General features: G+C 49.8%; 1 protein-coding gene across 2 annotated transcripts; it reads right to left on the reverse strand.

Annotated features, from left to right (window-relative positions):
- Window positions 1-62: 62 nt before the first annotated feature.
- GPATCH3 (G-patch domain containing 3) lies at window positions 63-11249 on the reverse strand. 2 transcript variants are annotated; one of them, XM_003891401.5, is made up of 7 exons: window positions 10679-11249; window positions 7968-8392; window positions 3992-4166; window positions 3136-3195; window positions 2425-2546; window positions 2183-2310; window positions 63-802 (listed from the first exon to the last, which is right to left on the reverse strand). In XM_003891401.5, exons 1-7 carry the CDS (start codon window positions 11127-11129, stop codon window positions 586-588), a joined length of 1578 nt encoding a protein of 525 aa, XP_003891450.1. In that variant the 5' UTR covers window positions 11130-11249; the 3' UTR covers window positions 63-585. The 2 variants fall into 2 exon arrangements, with proteins under 2 accessions (XP_003891450.1, XP_017814138.1); XM_017958649.3 differs by having other exon boundaries at window positions 3136-3198.
- Between the last annotated feature and the right edge of the window lie 2059 nt (window positions 11250-13308).

Here is a 13308-nt window from a genome sequence, read left to right on the forward strand (position 1 = left end):
GAAAATCTCTCTCGGAATTTCCCTGACCTTCCTTCAGACTCGAATTAGAAAAGAAAGGGAGCTCCAGTAGTAAACGTCTTTATTCTTCCGTGACGTCGCACACCCAAGCCACTTCCCGCGGACTCTCTGCTGCAGTCCCACCTAGTGAGGCGGTGAAGGGCCCGCCCAAGGCCGGCTCTTCCAAGCTCACAAATCCTCTCCTCGTCCAGGTCCCTTTCCCCCCCTTTCTGGCCTTCTTCGGGACACCTTCAGAGTCCCCAAGGAAGGCTGTGCTGATAGCCTCACTCAATCCAGCTTTTCAAGATTCTGCAGGAGGCAAAGGGCAAGCCCAGAGACTAGGGTTAGAGACCAAAGACAATCGGTCGTTACCCCTGATATCCAAGGGGAGGGGACGGGAGGGGGCTTTTTGTAAAAATGCCCGAGGTAGAGAACCGGCAGGCAGGCAGGCTCAGAGCAAAGCACCCTGAACCAGCCACGAAGACTGCTGCTCCCAGACTCCTTTCTGCTTCAGTGGTAGATGAGGCCGGGGCAGAGGGTTCTCATCATGTAGCTATGAGATTCTGACCAATGAAGCCCCCAACCTGGTCAATCAGGCAATGAGGGGCTGTCTGAAGCACAACTGGAACCCCTCACAAAGGCCATGTCTGTCCGAAACTTCATGCTGGTGGGTGGCTGGCGGCGGAGCAGTGACTCCGTCTGGTCCTGGGGTAGAGGCTCATCATAGATGGTGGAGATGAGCCCCAGGCCATTTCTACGGGGCCTCTTCAGTTGCCCAAATGGCTGCAGCTTCTCTCCATGGTACCTGGATAAAAACGGGCTCTCAGTGAGAAGGGTGCTCTCAAATTCCAGTTAAAGGGGTTGGGAGAGGACGGGGAAGTAGCTACTACGTCTGGTTTGTCCAAAGACAGAGGCTTTAAATATGGGTCTTTGCTCTCCAGCCCTCTTATCTATCCATTGACAGTGCCAGTAAGAAGGGACCTCAGATAAAATTTTCATTCTGTCACCACAGACTTCCTAATAGTAACCATCAAGTCCAAACTCCTCCAACAAAGGGTATGAATGATCTTGTTAAGCCTTAGGGCTCAGTCTTTAAAATTTAAAAAAAAAAAAAAAAAGCTTTATTTATTTATTTATTTTTGAGACGGGGTCTCACTGTCACCCAGGCTGGATTGTAATGGCGTGATCTCAGCTCACTGCAACCTCCACCTCCTGGGTTCAAGTGATTCTTCTGCCCCCAGAGTAGCTGGGACTACAGGCACATGCCACTATGCCCAGCTAATTTTTTTTTTTTTTTTTTTTTTTTTTTTTTTTTTTTTTGAGACGGAGTCTCGCTCTGTCGCCCAGGCTGGAGTGCAGTGGCCGGATCTCAACTCACTGCAAGCTCCGCCTCCCGGGTTTACGCCATTCTCCTGCCTCAGCCTCCCGAGTAGCTGGGACTACAGGCGCCCGCCACCTCGCCCGGCTAGTTTTTTGTATTTTTTTTAGTAGAGACGGGGTTTCACTGTGTTAGCCAGGATGGTCTCGATCTCCTGACCTCATGATCTGCCCGTCTCGGCCTCCCAAAGTGCTGGGGATTACAGGCTTGAGCCACCGCACCTGGCCTTTTTTTGTCTGTTTGTTTGAGTCAGAGTCTTCCTCTGTTGCCCAGGCTAGAGTGCAGTGGTATGATCTTGGCTCACTGCAACCTCCACCTCCTGGGTTCAAGCGACTCTCCTGCCTCAGTCTCCCAAGTAGCTGGGATTACAGGTGCCCACTACCGTGCCCAGCTACTTTTTTGTATTTTTAGTAGAGACAGGATTTCACCATCTTGACCAGGCTGGTCTCAAACTCCTGACCTCGTGATCCACCCGCCTCAGCATCCCAAAGTGTTGTGATTACAGGTGTGAGCCACCACGCCCAGGCTTTTTTTTTTTTTTTTTTTTTTAATAGAGACAGTCTCACATGTTGCCCAGGCTGGTTTCAAACTGGGCTCAAGGAATCCTACTACTTCAGCCTCCCAAAGTGTTAGGATTACAGGCTTGAGCCACCGCACCTGGCCCAGATTCACTTTTTCCTCTTAACTCTGTTTTGAAGTTCATCCTGCAAGAGTACTCAGCACCCATGCCAAAACCAGTGGGAAGAGGGAAACCAGGGCATAGCTGAAAGGCTTGGGCCCCCAGGGAAATCCCTCAGCCACACTTACCCCAATCCACGCTTGCATCTGGGGTGTTGGCCATCACCATCCAGGGCCTCAGGCACCCCTGAACACCTGCTGCCCAGGCCCTGGCCCTCAGCCCAGCCCTGCCGCTCCATCACCTTCCGCCCAATGCCCTGCAAAGTGAAGGGATAAGATTCAAGAAATCGGGCTCCTGCTGGGAGTAGGCGGAATGGGGATGGAAGAAGGAAAAGAGAGGGGTCCATGGGATGGGCACAGTGCTCACTCACCTTGGTGTGGCGCTCAAAGGTGCCCACCTGGCGTTCGATCACAGAGCCATCTTCCTGCCCATCTCGGAGTCTCTGTTCCAGACGCATTTGGACAGAGTCTCGGGCATCCTTGTCTCCACCATCTGAGGAACCAGAGCTCAGTTTATGGAAGCGTCCCTCTCAAAGAAGGGGGAAGAATCAGGTTTCTAGGACCCCCTCATAAGATTGACTTATTCATTTTAATGGTGTTCTGTATCTCTCTCATTAGACTGGGAGCTCCCCAAGAGTAGGAACCATGGTTCTCCCCAATCATACAGATGAGAAGATTGTGGTACAGAAAAGTAACAGAGTCAACAAATGACAGAGAGAGGATTAGAACCCAGGTCTTCTCCCCTCCCCCACTTGGCTATTTCCCCCACCCAGGTCCTTTTCTCTTCTAAAATCTAAACTTTACTAGAGCCTGAGTTCCTGACCAGCCACCTACCAGGGCCTGACCATCAGACCCAGAGCCCCTGAGGGCTATCTGTCCCTCGTCCTCCTCCAAGAAAGGAAGGCTCTGTCCAAAACTAGCACTTAATGTACACAACCAAAGATGTTTTAAGAGGAACCCTCTCAGTGGGCTACCCCAAGGGAATGGTTCCCTGTCTCAGCCTTTGCTAGCTCTGGCAAAGTGTCACTGCAAGGCCAGGGCACCCGTTTCACCTCCCAGTATTGATATTCCTTGCCCAGTACCTCTGTCATAGTACACGCTCATGTCCACATCCCAGTCATCGGCTGTCTGTTCATCAAAATCTGCTGGGATAGAAAAGCATCCAACAGAGTGCAATAAGGACTCTCAGTTCTATTAAGAGGTAAACCTAGAGTTGTTTGGCTTTTTTGTTTTGTTTTGTTTTTTTGAGATGGAGTCTCGTTCTGTCGCCAGGCTGGACTGCAGTGGCGTGATCTTGGCTCACTGCAATCTCTGCCTCCCGGGTTCAAGCAATTCTCCTGCCTCAGCCTCCCAAGAAGCTGGGACTACAGGTGCGTGCTACCACACCTAGCTAATTTTTTTATTTTTTGTAGAGACAGGGTTTCACCATGTTGGCCAGGATGGTCTCGATCTTTTGACCTCATGATCTGCCCACCTCAGCCTCTCAAAGTGCTGGGATTACAGGCATGAGCCACCATGCCCGGCGGGGCATTTGTTTATTTTAGAGAAGGTCTCACTCTGTCCCCCAGGCTGGAGTAAAGTAGTGGGTTCATAGCTCACTGCAACCTTGAACTCCTGGGCTCAAGTGATCCTCCTGCCTCAGTCTCTTGAGTAGTTCGGACTATAGGCATGAGCCACTGCACCCAGTTTGTTTGTATTTTAAGATCCTTCCTCTGGGAGGGTTATTCAGAATTTGCAGGGGGTGGGGGGACATTTTCTCTCCATCTCACTGATCCCCACTCTTAAAAAGGATGATTGGTCTCTCATATACAATAAAGGTCAGCCTGTTCCCTAGCCTTTGGTTTGGGCTCACCACTAGGGAATCTACTGTGCAGAACAGGGAACCCCAAGAGAATGCAGCAGGGGTCACCCCTGCCTTTGCCTGGGTACCAGCATTACCTCCTTCTTCCTCCTGCCAGAACTGGGCATCGGTATAAAACACCAGGCCAGAGCCACCCTTCTCCCACTTGAGCTCAATCTCCTCCTCAAAGAGCTGTTCAGTGGTCCGCTCCTGCCTGGTCACGTCCTCATGCAGCGCTTCATGCCGTTCCCATTCCTCACCCCGGTCATCGTCCTAAAAGGCAGGGAGAAGTGATCTGCCTGAGCTTCCTGACCTCATGCCCAGAGGGAGGGAAGCGCAGGGCACAGGAGGCATGTGTGGCAAGCCTCAGCCCCATTCCTTCGAATTTCTCCAAGAAGCAGCACATATTTGCCCCCCGACCAACACATGTCTCTAGCCCCTGATAATTCTCAACATAGTTTGCTCCTGTCCCCACAAGCCTCACTCAGCTCTGTGCTTTTGGCCATGTCTTTCCCTGCCTGAAATACCCACTTTCCTCTCCCACACCCTTCTCTTCTCCACTTGGTTAAATCCTCCTCGTCCCTCAAGTCCTACAGCCTACATGAAGCCCCCCGAACTTAGGCCCACAGCTCTCCCACCAGTCTCTGAACTCTCAATGCTAATCAGTACACACTGGTTAGGCCTTTTTATGTGACATCACAAAGAAAGAATGGACAAGAACGCTTATTGTCTCTGGTGTGTCAGGCCCTTCCCATAGCTTAGCTCCTTTAATCATCACAACAACCCTGTGAGATAAGTACCATTATTCCCATTCTACAGATGACAAAACCTAGGTTCGGGGGAGTAAAAAGTTATTTGTTCGAAAGAGTACACTGAGGGAGCAGCAGAGCCAGTGATGCAAACCCAGGTGGCCACATCCAGTTGCAGTATCTCCAGATGCTGGTTCTTTCTTTTCAGGGAGATTTTAGGCTCTTTGAGGGCAGGAAATGGGTCTTAGAATGCCTTCGGAATCCTACACTAGCCCTTGGCTTGACTGGATTTGTGGAATGACAGAATGATTCCTGGCTTGAAATCCTGCAGGCCTTCAAGTGCTGAAGAAAAGTCAGGATGGGGCCAGATGCAGTGGCTCACGCCTGTAATCCCAGCACTTTGGGAAGCCAAGGTGGGAGGATCCCTTGAGCTCTGGGGTTCAAGACCAGTTTAGGCAACAAGACAAAACCCTATCTCTACAAAAAATACAAAAATTAGCCAAGTGTGGTGATGTGTGAGTGTAGTCCTAGCTACTGGGGAAGCTGAGGTGAGAGGATGGCTTGAGCCCAGGGAGTTGGAGGCTGCAGAGAGCCGAGATTGCACCACTGCACTCCAGCCAGGGCAACAGAACCACAGCCTGCTTCACACAAAAAAAAAAAAAAAAAAAAAGGAAGGAAGGGGAGAGAAGAGGGGAGGGAGGGGAAGTCAGAATGGTACCACACTAAGGATGTGGTCCGGATATCTTAGCAATTTTGGCTGGGAGCTTTTTTGTTTGTTTGTTTTTTTGAGACGGAGTCTCGCTCTGTCACCCAGGCTGGAGTGCAGTGGCCAGATCTCAGCTCACTGCAAGCTCCGCCTCCCGGGTTTACACCATTCTCCTGCCTCAGCCTCTCGAGTAGCTGGGACTACAGGCACCCGTCACCTCGCCCGGCTAGTTTTTTGTATTTTTTAGTAGAGACGGGGTTTCACCATGTTAGCCAGGATGGTCTCGATCTCCTAACCTTGTGATCCGCCCGTCTCGGCCTCCCAAAGTGCTGGGATTACAGGCGTGAGCCACCACACCCAGCTGGCCGGAAGCTTTGAAACATGGGTGAATTACTTTTTACCCAGGGTACACATTTTTTAAAAAGTTTTCCCAACAAATCACACCTTACTGAATTTTTTTTTTTTTTTTTTTTTTTCCTGAGACGGAGTCTTGCTCTGTCGCCCAGGCTGGGGTGCAGTGGCCGGATCTCAGCTCACTGCAAGCTCCGACTCCCGGGTTTACGCCATTCTCCTGCCTCAGCCTCCTGAGTAGCTGGGACTACAGGCGCCCGCCACCTCGCCCGGCTAGTTTTTTGTATTTTTTAGTAGAGGCGGGGTTTCACCGTGTTAGCCAGGATAGTCTCGATCTCCTGACCTCGTGATCCGCCTGTCCCGGCCTCCCAAAGTGCTGGGATTACGGGCTTGAGCCACCACGCCCGGCCCACCTTCCTGATTTTATGGATGTGCAACCAAGTCTGGGGAAAGGAACCAAAGAAATGTCTATGTCACTAATGAAGTGAAAGTGGAGGCTACTGTTCAATCTGCTGCCTCGAGGTCCGAAAATAGAGACGACTGCTCAGCCACATCATGACAGCATGCAGAGGTTAAGGAAGAAGCAAGAACTGGGCTCACACCCTAGCTTGACCTCTATTTCCTGAGATGATCTTAGACAAGTCACTGCACATGTCTTGGTCAGCACATTTTCATCGCTGAAAATGAATTCGCCTTATCTGGTCTTTCACATGGAAATTTTTTTTTTTTCTCAGCTCACTGCAACCCCCACCTCCCGGGTTCAAATGATTCCATGCCCAGCTGGAAATAATTTTTAAAAGAGAAAAAATGGGCTGGGCGCGGTGGCTCAAGCCTGTAATCCCAGCACTTTGGGAGGGTGAGACGGGTGGATCACGAGGTCAGGAGATCGAGACCATCCTGGCTAACACGGTGAAACCCCGTCTCTACTAAAAATACAAAAAACTAACCGGGCAAGGTGGCGGGCGCCTGTAGTCCCAGCTACTCAGGAGACTGAGGCAGGAGAATGGCGTGAACCCGTGAGGCGGAGCTTGCAGTGAGCTGAGATCCGGCCATGCACTCCAGCCTGGGCGACAGAGCGAGACTCCGTCTCAAAAAAAAAAAGAGAAAAAATGGGCCTGGCACGGTGGGTCATGCCTGTAATCCCAGCACTTTGGGAGGCCAAGGCAGGCGGGTCACAAGGTCAGGAGATCGAGACTCTCCTGGTTAACATGGTGAAACCCCGTCTCTACTAAAAATACAAAAACAAAAACTAGCCGGGCTTGGTGGCACAAGCCTGTAGTCCCAGCTTACTCGGGAGGCTGAGGCAGGAGAATCACTTAAACCCCAGAAGGTGGAGGTTGCAGTAAGCCGAGATTGCACCACTTCACTCCAGCCTGGGTGACACAGCGAGACTCGGTCTCAAAACAAAGAAAAAATGAATAAAAAGGAACCATCCTGGCTGGGTGCGGTGGCTCACACCTATAATCCCAGCACTTTGGGAGGCTAAGGCAGGCAGATCACGAGGTCAGGAGATCGAGACCATCCTGGCTGACATGGTGAAACCCTGTCTCTACTAAAAATACAAAAAATTAGCCAGGCGTGGTGGCGGGCACCTGTCGTCCCAGCTACTCGGGAGGCTGAGGCAGGAGAATGGCGTGAACCCAGGAGGCGGAGCTTGCAGTGAGCTGAGATCGCACCACTGCACTCCAGCCTGGACAACAGAGTGAGGTTCTGTCTCAAAAAAAAAAAAAAAAAAAAAAAAAGGAACCACCCTTATATATCCCTTCCAAGGGAATGAAAAATAAGACCCACTTACAAATATTCTGGTAAAAGCTCTGGACCATCTCCCTAGAGAAATACAGAAACACACATGCAAATGTAGTTTTACATTCCTTCTCAGACTCCTTGGAACCCTCCTGAGGACCCCAGGTTAAGAACCCTTGTAACAGGCCAGGCGCAGTGGTTCACGCCTGTAATCCCAACACTTTGGGAGGCTGAGGTGGGTGGATCACAAGGTCAGGAGATTGAGACCATCCTGGCTAACATGGTGAAACTCCGTCTCTACTAAAAATATAAAAAAAATTAGCCGGCCGTGGTGGTGGGTGCCTATAGTCCCAGTTACTCGGGAGGCTGAGGCAGGAGAATGGCTTGAACCCAGGAGGCAGAGCTTGCCGTGAGCAGAGACTGCACCACGACCGCACCCTTGTAACGGACAATTGAAAAGTGGTATTATTAATGCCTTTGGCCTCTTTCAGCTGCCAGCAGAACAGGGTAGCACACTGTACTCACGTCATCTGAGTGAGACTCTTCTTCCTCTTCCTTCCTTGCTTCTTCCTCAGGCTCTCCACAGGGGCTGGCTGGTATATCTGCCAGGCAGGTTCCCTGGGGTATTTCCTCACCCTCTGCTGTATACACAAGCTCTTCCTGCTCCACAGTCTCTGCGTCCTCATACTCAAAAGGCACATTGCCGTAGCGCCGGTAGGAACCTGTCTTGGGGAACTGGAGCTGCAGCTGGGTGATGATCCGAGGGGGTAGGCGGCAGGCCCGGATCAACTCCAAAAAGACCCGCAGGGGAGTCCCCACATTCCCATTGGGCATCAGCACCGGTGGGTTCAGCTCTGGCAGCTGCTTCAGGTCAGCCAGGGTGAAGGCTTCATTCTCAGCCTTCCGACTCTGCATTTCCTTCCGGGTCTTGAAGGGAAAGGAGCCTAAACCTTGGGAAGGAGGGAGAATAGATCTTGAAACCCAGAAGCCTCCAGCAACACTTGAGCCAGAAATTGGCCAATGTTTAAATCTATTAGCCTTTCCCTAGTAAACAGACTTAGACAAAATAAAAATAAATAAATCCAGGCTGACACAGTGGCTCACGCTTGTGATCCCAGCACTTTGGGAGGCTGAGGCAGGAGGATTGCCTGAACTCAGGAGTTCAAGACCAGCCTGGGCAACATGGTGAGACCCTTATCTCTACAAAAAATAAAAAAGTTAGCTGGGAGTGGTGGTGCACCCTGTGATCCCAGCTCCTTGGGAGGCTGAGGCAGGAGGACTGCTTGAGCCTGGGAAGTGAGGCTGTAGTGAGCCGAGACTGCACCACTGCACTCCATCTCGGGTGACAGAGTACCCTGTCTCAAAAATAAATAAATAATAAAATAAATCCATTAGCCTAATGCTGTTCCTCCCTCTCAAACTTCTCCAGGCCTTTTCATCTCTCCCCAAGCAGAACTACAAAACTACCTAGTAGTTTCATGTCATTTCTCATCACCTTGGCTGGGCATACAAGTTTCTTCCAGCTCTCGCTCCTGAAGCCTTTTTTTTATTTCTCTTTTTTTTTTTTTTGAGACAGATTCTCACTGTGTCACCCAGACTGGAGTATGCAGTTGTGCAATCTCAGCTCACTGCAACCTCCGTCTCCCGGGTTCAAGTGATTCTCGTGTTTCAGCCTCCCGAGTAGCTGGGATTACAGGCATGTGCCACCATGCCTGGCTGATTTTTGTATTTCTAGTACAGACAGGGTTATGCCATGTTGCCCAGGCTGGTCCTGGCCTCAAGCAATCCACCCATCTGATGACCTTTTGATTCTCAACTGTCACCAACTCCCACCTCCTGCATGTCTTCATACCATGTGCTTCAGCCACACCAAACAATTTTTCTCCTCATTTCTTTTTTTCCTCCTTCTTCTTTTTTTTTTTTTTTTTTTTTTTTTTTTGAGATGGGGTCTCGTTCTGTCACTCAGGCTGGAGTACAGTGGCACAATCTTGACTCACTGCAACCTCCATTTCCTGGGCTCAAGCGATCCCCCCACCTCAACCTCGCAAGTAGTTGGGACTACAGGCATGCGCCACCACAACTGGTTAATTTGTATTTTTGGTAGAGATGGAGTTTCACCATGTTGCCCAGGCTGGTATTGAACTCCTGAGCTCAAGAGATCCGCCTACGCACCTCCCAAAGTGCTGGGATTACAGGCACCAGCCACTGCAACCCGGCCCACAATGAACAATTTAGCATGCCCTGAAAGTTTCACAGACTTTCAAATCTGTGTCTTTGCAAATGCCATTTACCTTGAAACCCAGAAACACCATTCTCTCCTATTAACTCCTATTTATTTTTCAAGACCCAGATGGAAAGTCACATTTCATGATAAGTCTAGGAAGTCAGTTTCTCCCTTCTCTGTCATCTCACAGCACTTAGTGATAAACAGTATAGGCTCTGGAACAGACGCCTAGGTTTGTTGTAGCCCTGACACTAAGTAACTCTGTAACCTCAGGTGAGTCACATAACTTCGCTTCCCTCAGTTTCTTCACCTATAAAATGGGAGAAACAATAGCTCCTATCTCATAGGACTGTTGTGAGGGGTAAGAAAACAAAAGGCTTAGAACAGTGCCTACTAAATACACAGAGTGCTCAGCGAATGCTAACAATTAGAATGACATCTCTGTGGCAATTACCTTTTTCCAAATCTCTTCCTTTGTGGATTCTGAGCACACACTATGTGCAACTGTTCTCTGCATACCCAGCTAGTCACACTAGGTCTAGCAAGAGAAGCATCTGTTGAATGTGTGAACTGGAGGGCTCTGACACTGTCCTGTTTCCCCATCAGACTGATTTCCTATAAAAGTGGGAGCTGTCCAGAGAAAAGATTGTCTCTTCATTTGCATCTTACTGAAAGGACTGGGTAGGAAGCACAGAGAGAGAGCAGGAGAGAAAGACAGTAAGAAGGTTAGAGACTGGATTTCCTTTTTTCCTTCTGTGTTAGTGCAAAATCAACCCCTTGGATAGAGAAAGGGTCTCAGAAGAGACCTAACAAAATGAAAGCTCTTCCGAATAAGCCTCTCCGGTTTATTTTTCTCCATGCATTGAACTAACTCCCTGCAAGTTGAGCCTGAAGCTGTCTAGAATATGACCTAAACTCCTAGAGTCCTAACCAGACTGACTTATCCTCACCACTCTTCTGACAAGGTGCCTCTGTTCCAGGCCCGTAGGCCCAGTCTACTACTCACTCTTACCTGATGCCTCCGTAGGTAGCCGAAGTCTGCGGATGAGACAGCGACCCGGTAGCCAGGTCCCGTGAGAATCCAGCCACCGGCGGCCCGAGTACATGCGAAGAAGCCTCTGAGCTTGAGCCAACCCCCTTACCGAGATGACGCAGCAGCAGGTGCGGGTCTGGATCGGAGCAGAGTCTCGAGTGGAGAGAGGCCGGACATCGGTGGCCGAAGTCTGGGCGAGAAGCTGGCTCCCAGCGGCTGGGTCCGTAGGAGTTAGGGCAGAGTTAGGAGCGGCCTGCGGAGGGGCCCGCTCAGGCCGATGCCGGTAGTGGAAACAGAGGAAGCCACCGCCGCGGTCTTCTCGGAACTGGCTAAAGTAGCTCCGTAAATGGGCCGAGCGCAACACAGAGGGGATACCGCTCACTACCAGGTAAACTGTCGCTTCCTCCTCCGCCTCGCCGGGCACCGCCATGTTGGATTGTCACATGATCTGCTGGAACCAAGTCTCAAGTCTCGCGAAAACACCGCGAGCAACGCTCCAGCGTCTGCGTTGCGAGATTGTGAAAATTCTAACTAGTCCGTTGGTGTTGGGGTTGTGGAATCTGCAGCCGGAAGATCCGAAGTCTTCTGTGTTGCTTTCCCACAGAGGGAAGCTGGCGATGATGGAAAAACTGACCTGGAAAATGGGGTCATAGAGTTCTTTCATAAAGCTCTAATGAGTACCAAATAAGAAGCCTGCGGGAGGGGTCATTTTTGAGGTATTTAGTTGTGAATCTTGCACACCTAATCTCAACCTTCCTCAGTTCTGAACCTTTAGTCGTTCTTCCATTTATTTTTCCAAAATGTGTTGATGAACTCCCACAAATCGGTAAGAAAAAGATAACCCAGTAGAAAAATGTGCCACAGATATTTCACAAAAGAGGAAACACGCAGGTCCAATTTACAATGAAAGTGCTATGAGTTGCTAGAGGCTTACGTTAAAGAAAAGATGCACAACTCAGTAATAAAGCAAATGCAGCGAGACCCACTTTGCATCCACCACTTTGGCAAACTTTAAAACCTTCGAATCGATGGCAACATGGTGGAACTGAAGCTCTCATACACTGTTGTTGGAAATGTAAGTTGATACAACCACTTTGGAAAACAGTTGACTTTATCTAGTAAAAGCGAAGTTGCTACACAGCATTTGACTCAACACTTGTAGGTAATATTTTATTTATTTTTGAGTTGGGGTCTCTGTCGCCCAGGCTGGGACGACAGATGTGCTGGGACCACAGATGCACCCCACTATGCCTGGCTTTTTTTTTTTCTGAGATGGAGTCTCGCTCTGTCACCCAGGCTGGAGTGCAGTGGTGTGATCTCAGCTCACTGCAAGCTCCGCCTCCCGGGTTCATGCCATTCTCCCGCTGCAGCTTCCCGGGTGGCTGGGACTATAGGTGCCCGCCACCACGACCGGCTAATTTTTTGTATTTTTAGTAGAGACGGGGTTTCACCGTGTTAGCCAGTATGGTCTCGATCTCCTGACCTCGTGATCCGCCTGCCTTGACATCCCAAAGTGCTGGAATTACAGGCGTGAGCCACCGCGCCCCGCCGAATTTTTAAAACTATTTGTAGAGACGGGGTCTCACTACCTTGCCCAGGCTGGTATTGAACTCCAGTGCTCAAGCAATCCACTGGCCTCAGCCTTCCAAAGTGTTAGGATTACAAGGGTGAGCCACGGTGCCCCGCTTTTTTGTTTGTTTGTTTTGTTTTGTTTTGTTTTGTTTTGTTTTGTTTGAGATGGAGTCTCACTCTGTCATCCAGGCTGGAGTGCAATGGTGTGATCACGGCTTACTGCAACCTCCGCCTCCTGGGTTCAAGCAATTCTCCTGTCTCAGCCTCCCAAGTAGCTGGGACTACAGGTGCGTGCATCACCACGCCTGGCTAATTTTTGTATTTTTAGTAGAGATGGGGTTTCACCATATTGGTCAGGCTGGTCTCAAACCCCTGACCTAAGATGATCCACCCGCCTTGGCCTCCCAAAGTACTGGGGTTACAGATGTGAGCCACCGCACCCGACCCTCTTTGTCCGTTTTTTTAATTGGGTTATTCGATTACTATTGATTCATTGATTCATAATTCAGACAAAGTCTAACATTATACTGGGTGATAGGAGGAATCTATACACTGAGAGACCTCAAACAAAAACAAAAAATAAAGGGCTGAGCGCGGGGGCTTACGCCTATAATCCCAGCACTTTGACAAACCGGCGTAGGAGGATACCTTGAGCCTAGGAGTTTGAGACCAGCCTGGCCAAGTTGGCAAGACCCTTGTCTAAACAGAAAAGAAATTACTGCACATGTTTATCGGAAGACTTATTGATAATGTTGACTTTTACCCAAGCCCTGTGATCCTGGAACACTAAAGCTTAAGAAATGCCTCCCCACTGTTTTGTGTTCTGGAACACAGCATACTGCAAAAAAACATCCTTCCTCAAGTGAGTTAGATAAGACCAGTGTATGCCCCTCTGGTTCACCAATGACAAAGCCAGACACAGACTCCAAATTCCAAATCTCCTCGTGAAAGCTTTGAGGAACTTCTTCTCCCCACTGATCAGTTGGAACAAACTTTGGTTAAAATTTCTCTCCTTCCCCCGGGTTCCTGAACTTTGG

Source organism: Papio anubis, chromosome 1, assembly GCF_008728515.1.
Source record: "Papio anubis isolate 15944 chromosome 1, Panubis1.0, whole genome shotgun sequence".
Classification (NCBI taxonomy): domain Eukaryota; kingdom Metazoa; phylum Chordata; class Mammalia; order Primates; family Cercopithecidae; genus Papio; species Papio anubis.

Bases quoted from the DNA above. Each gene is read 5' to 3' on its own strand.
- GPATCH3 (XM_017958649.3), bottom strand. From the start codon at position 11,129: ATGGCGGTGCCCGGCGAGGCGGAGGAGGAAGCGACAGTTTACCTGGTA. The intron at 2,311-2,424 runs GTGAGTGAGCAC...TTCACTTTGCAG, and splicing joins CCTTTGAGCGCCACACCAAG to GGCATTGGGCGGAAGGTGAT. The intron at 803-2,182 runs GTAAGTGTGGCT...GTTTTTATCCAG, and splicing joins AGATGCAAGCGTGGATTGGG to GTACCATGGAGAGAAGCTGC.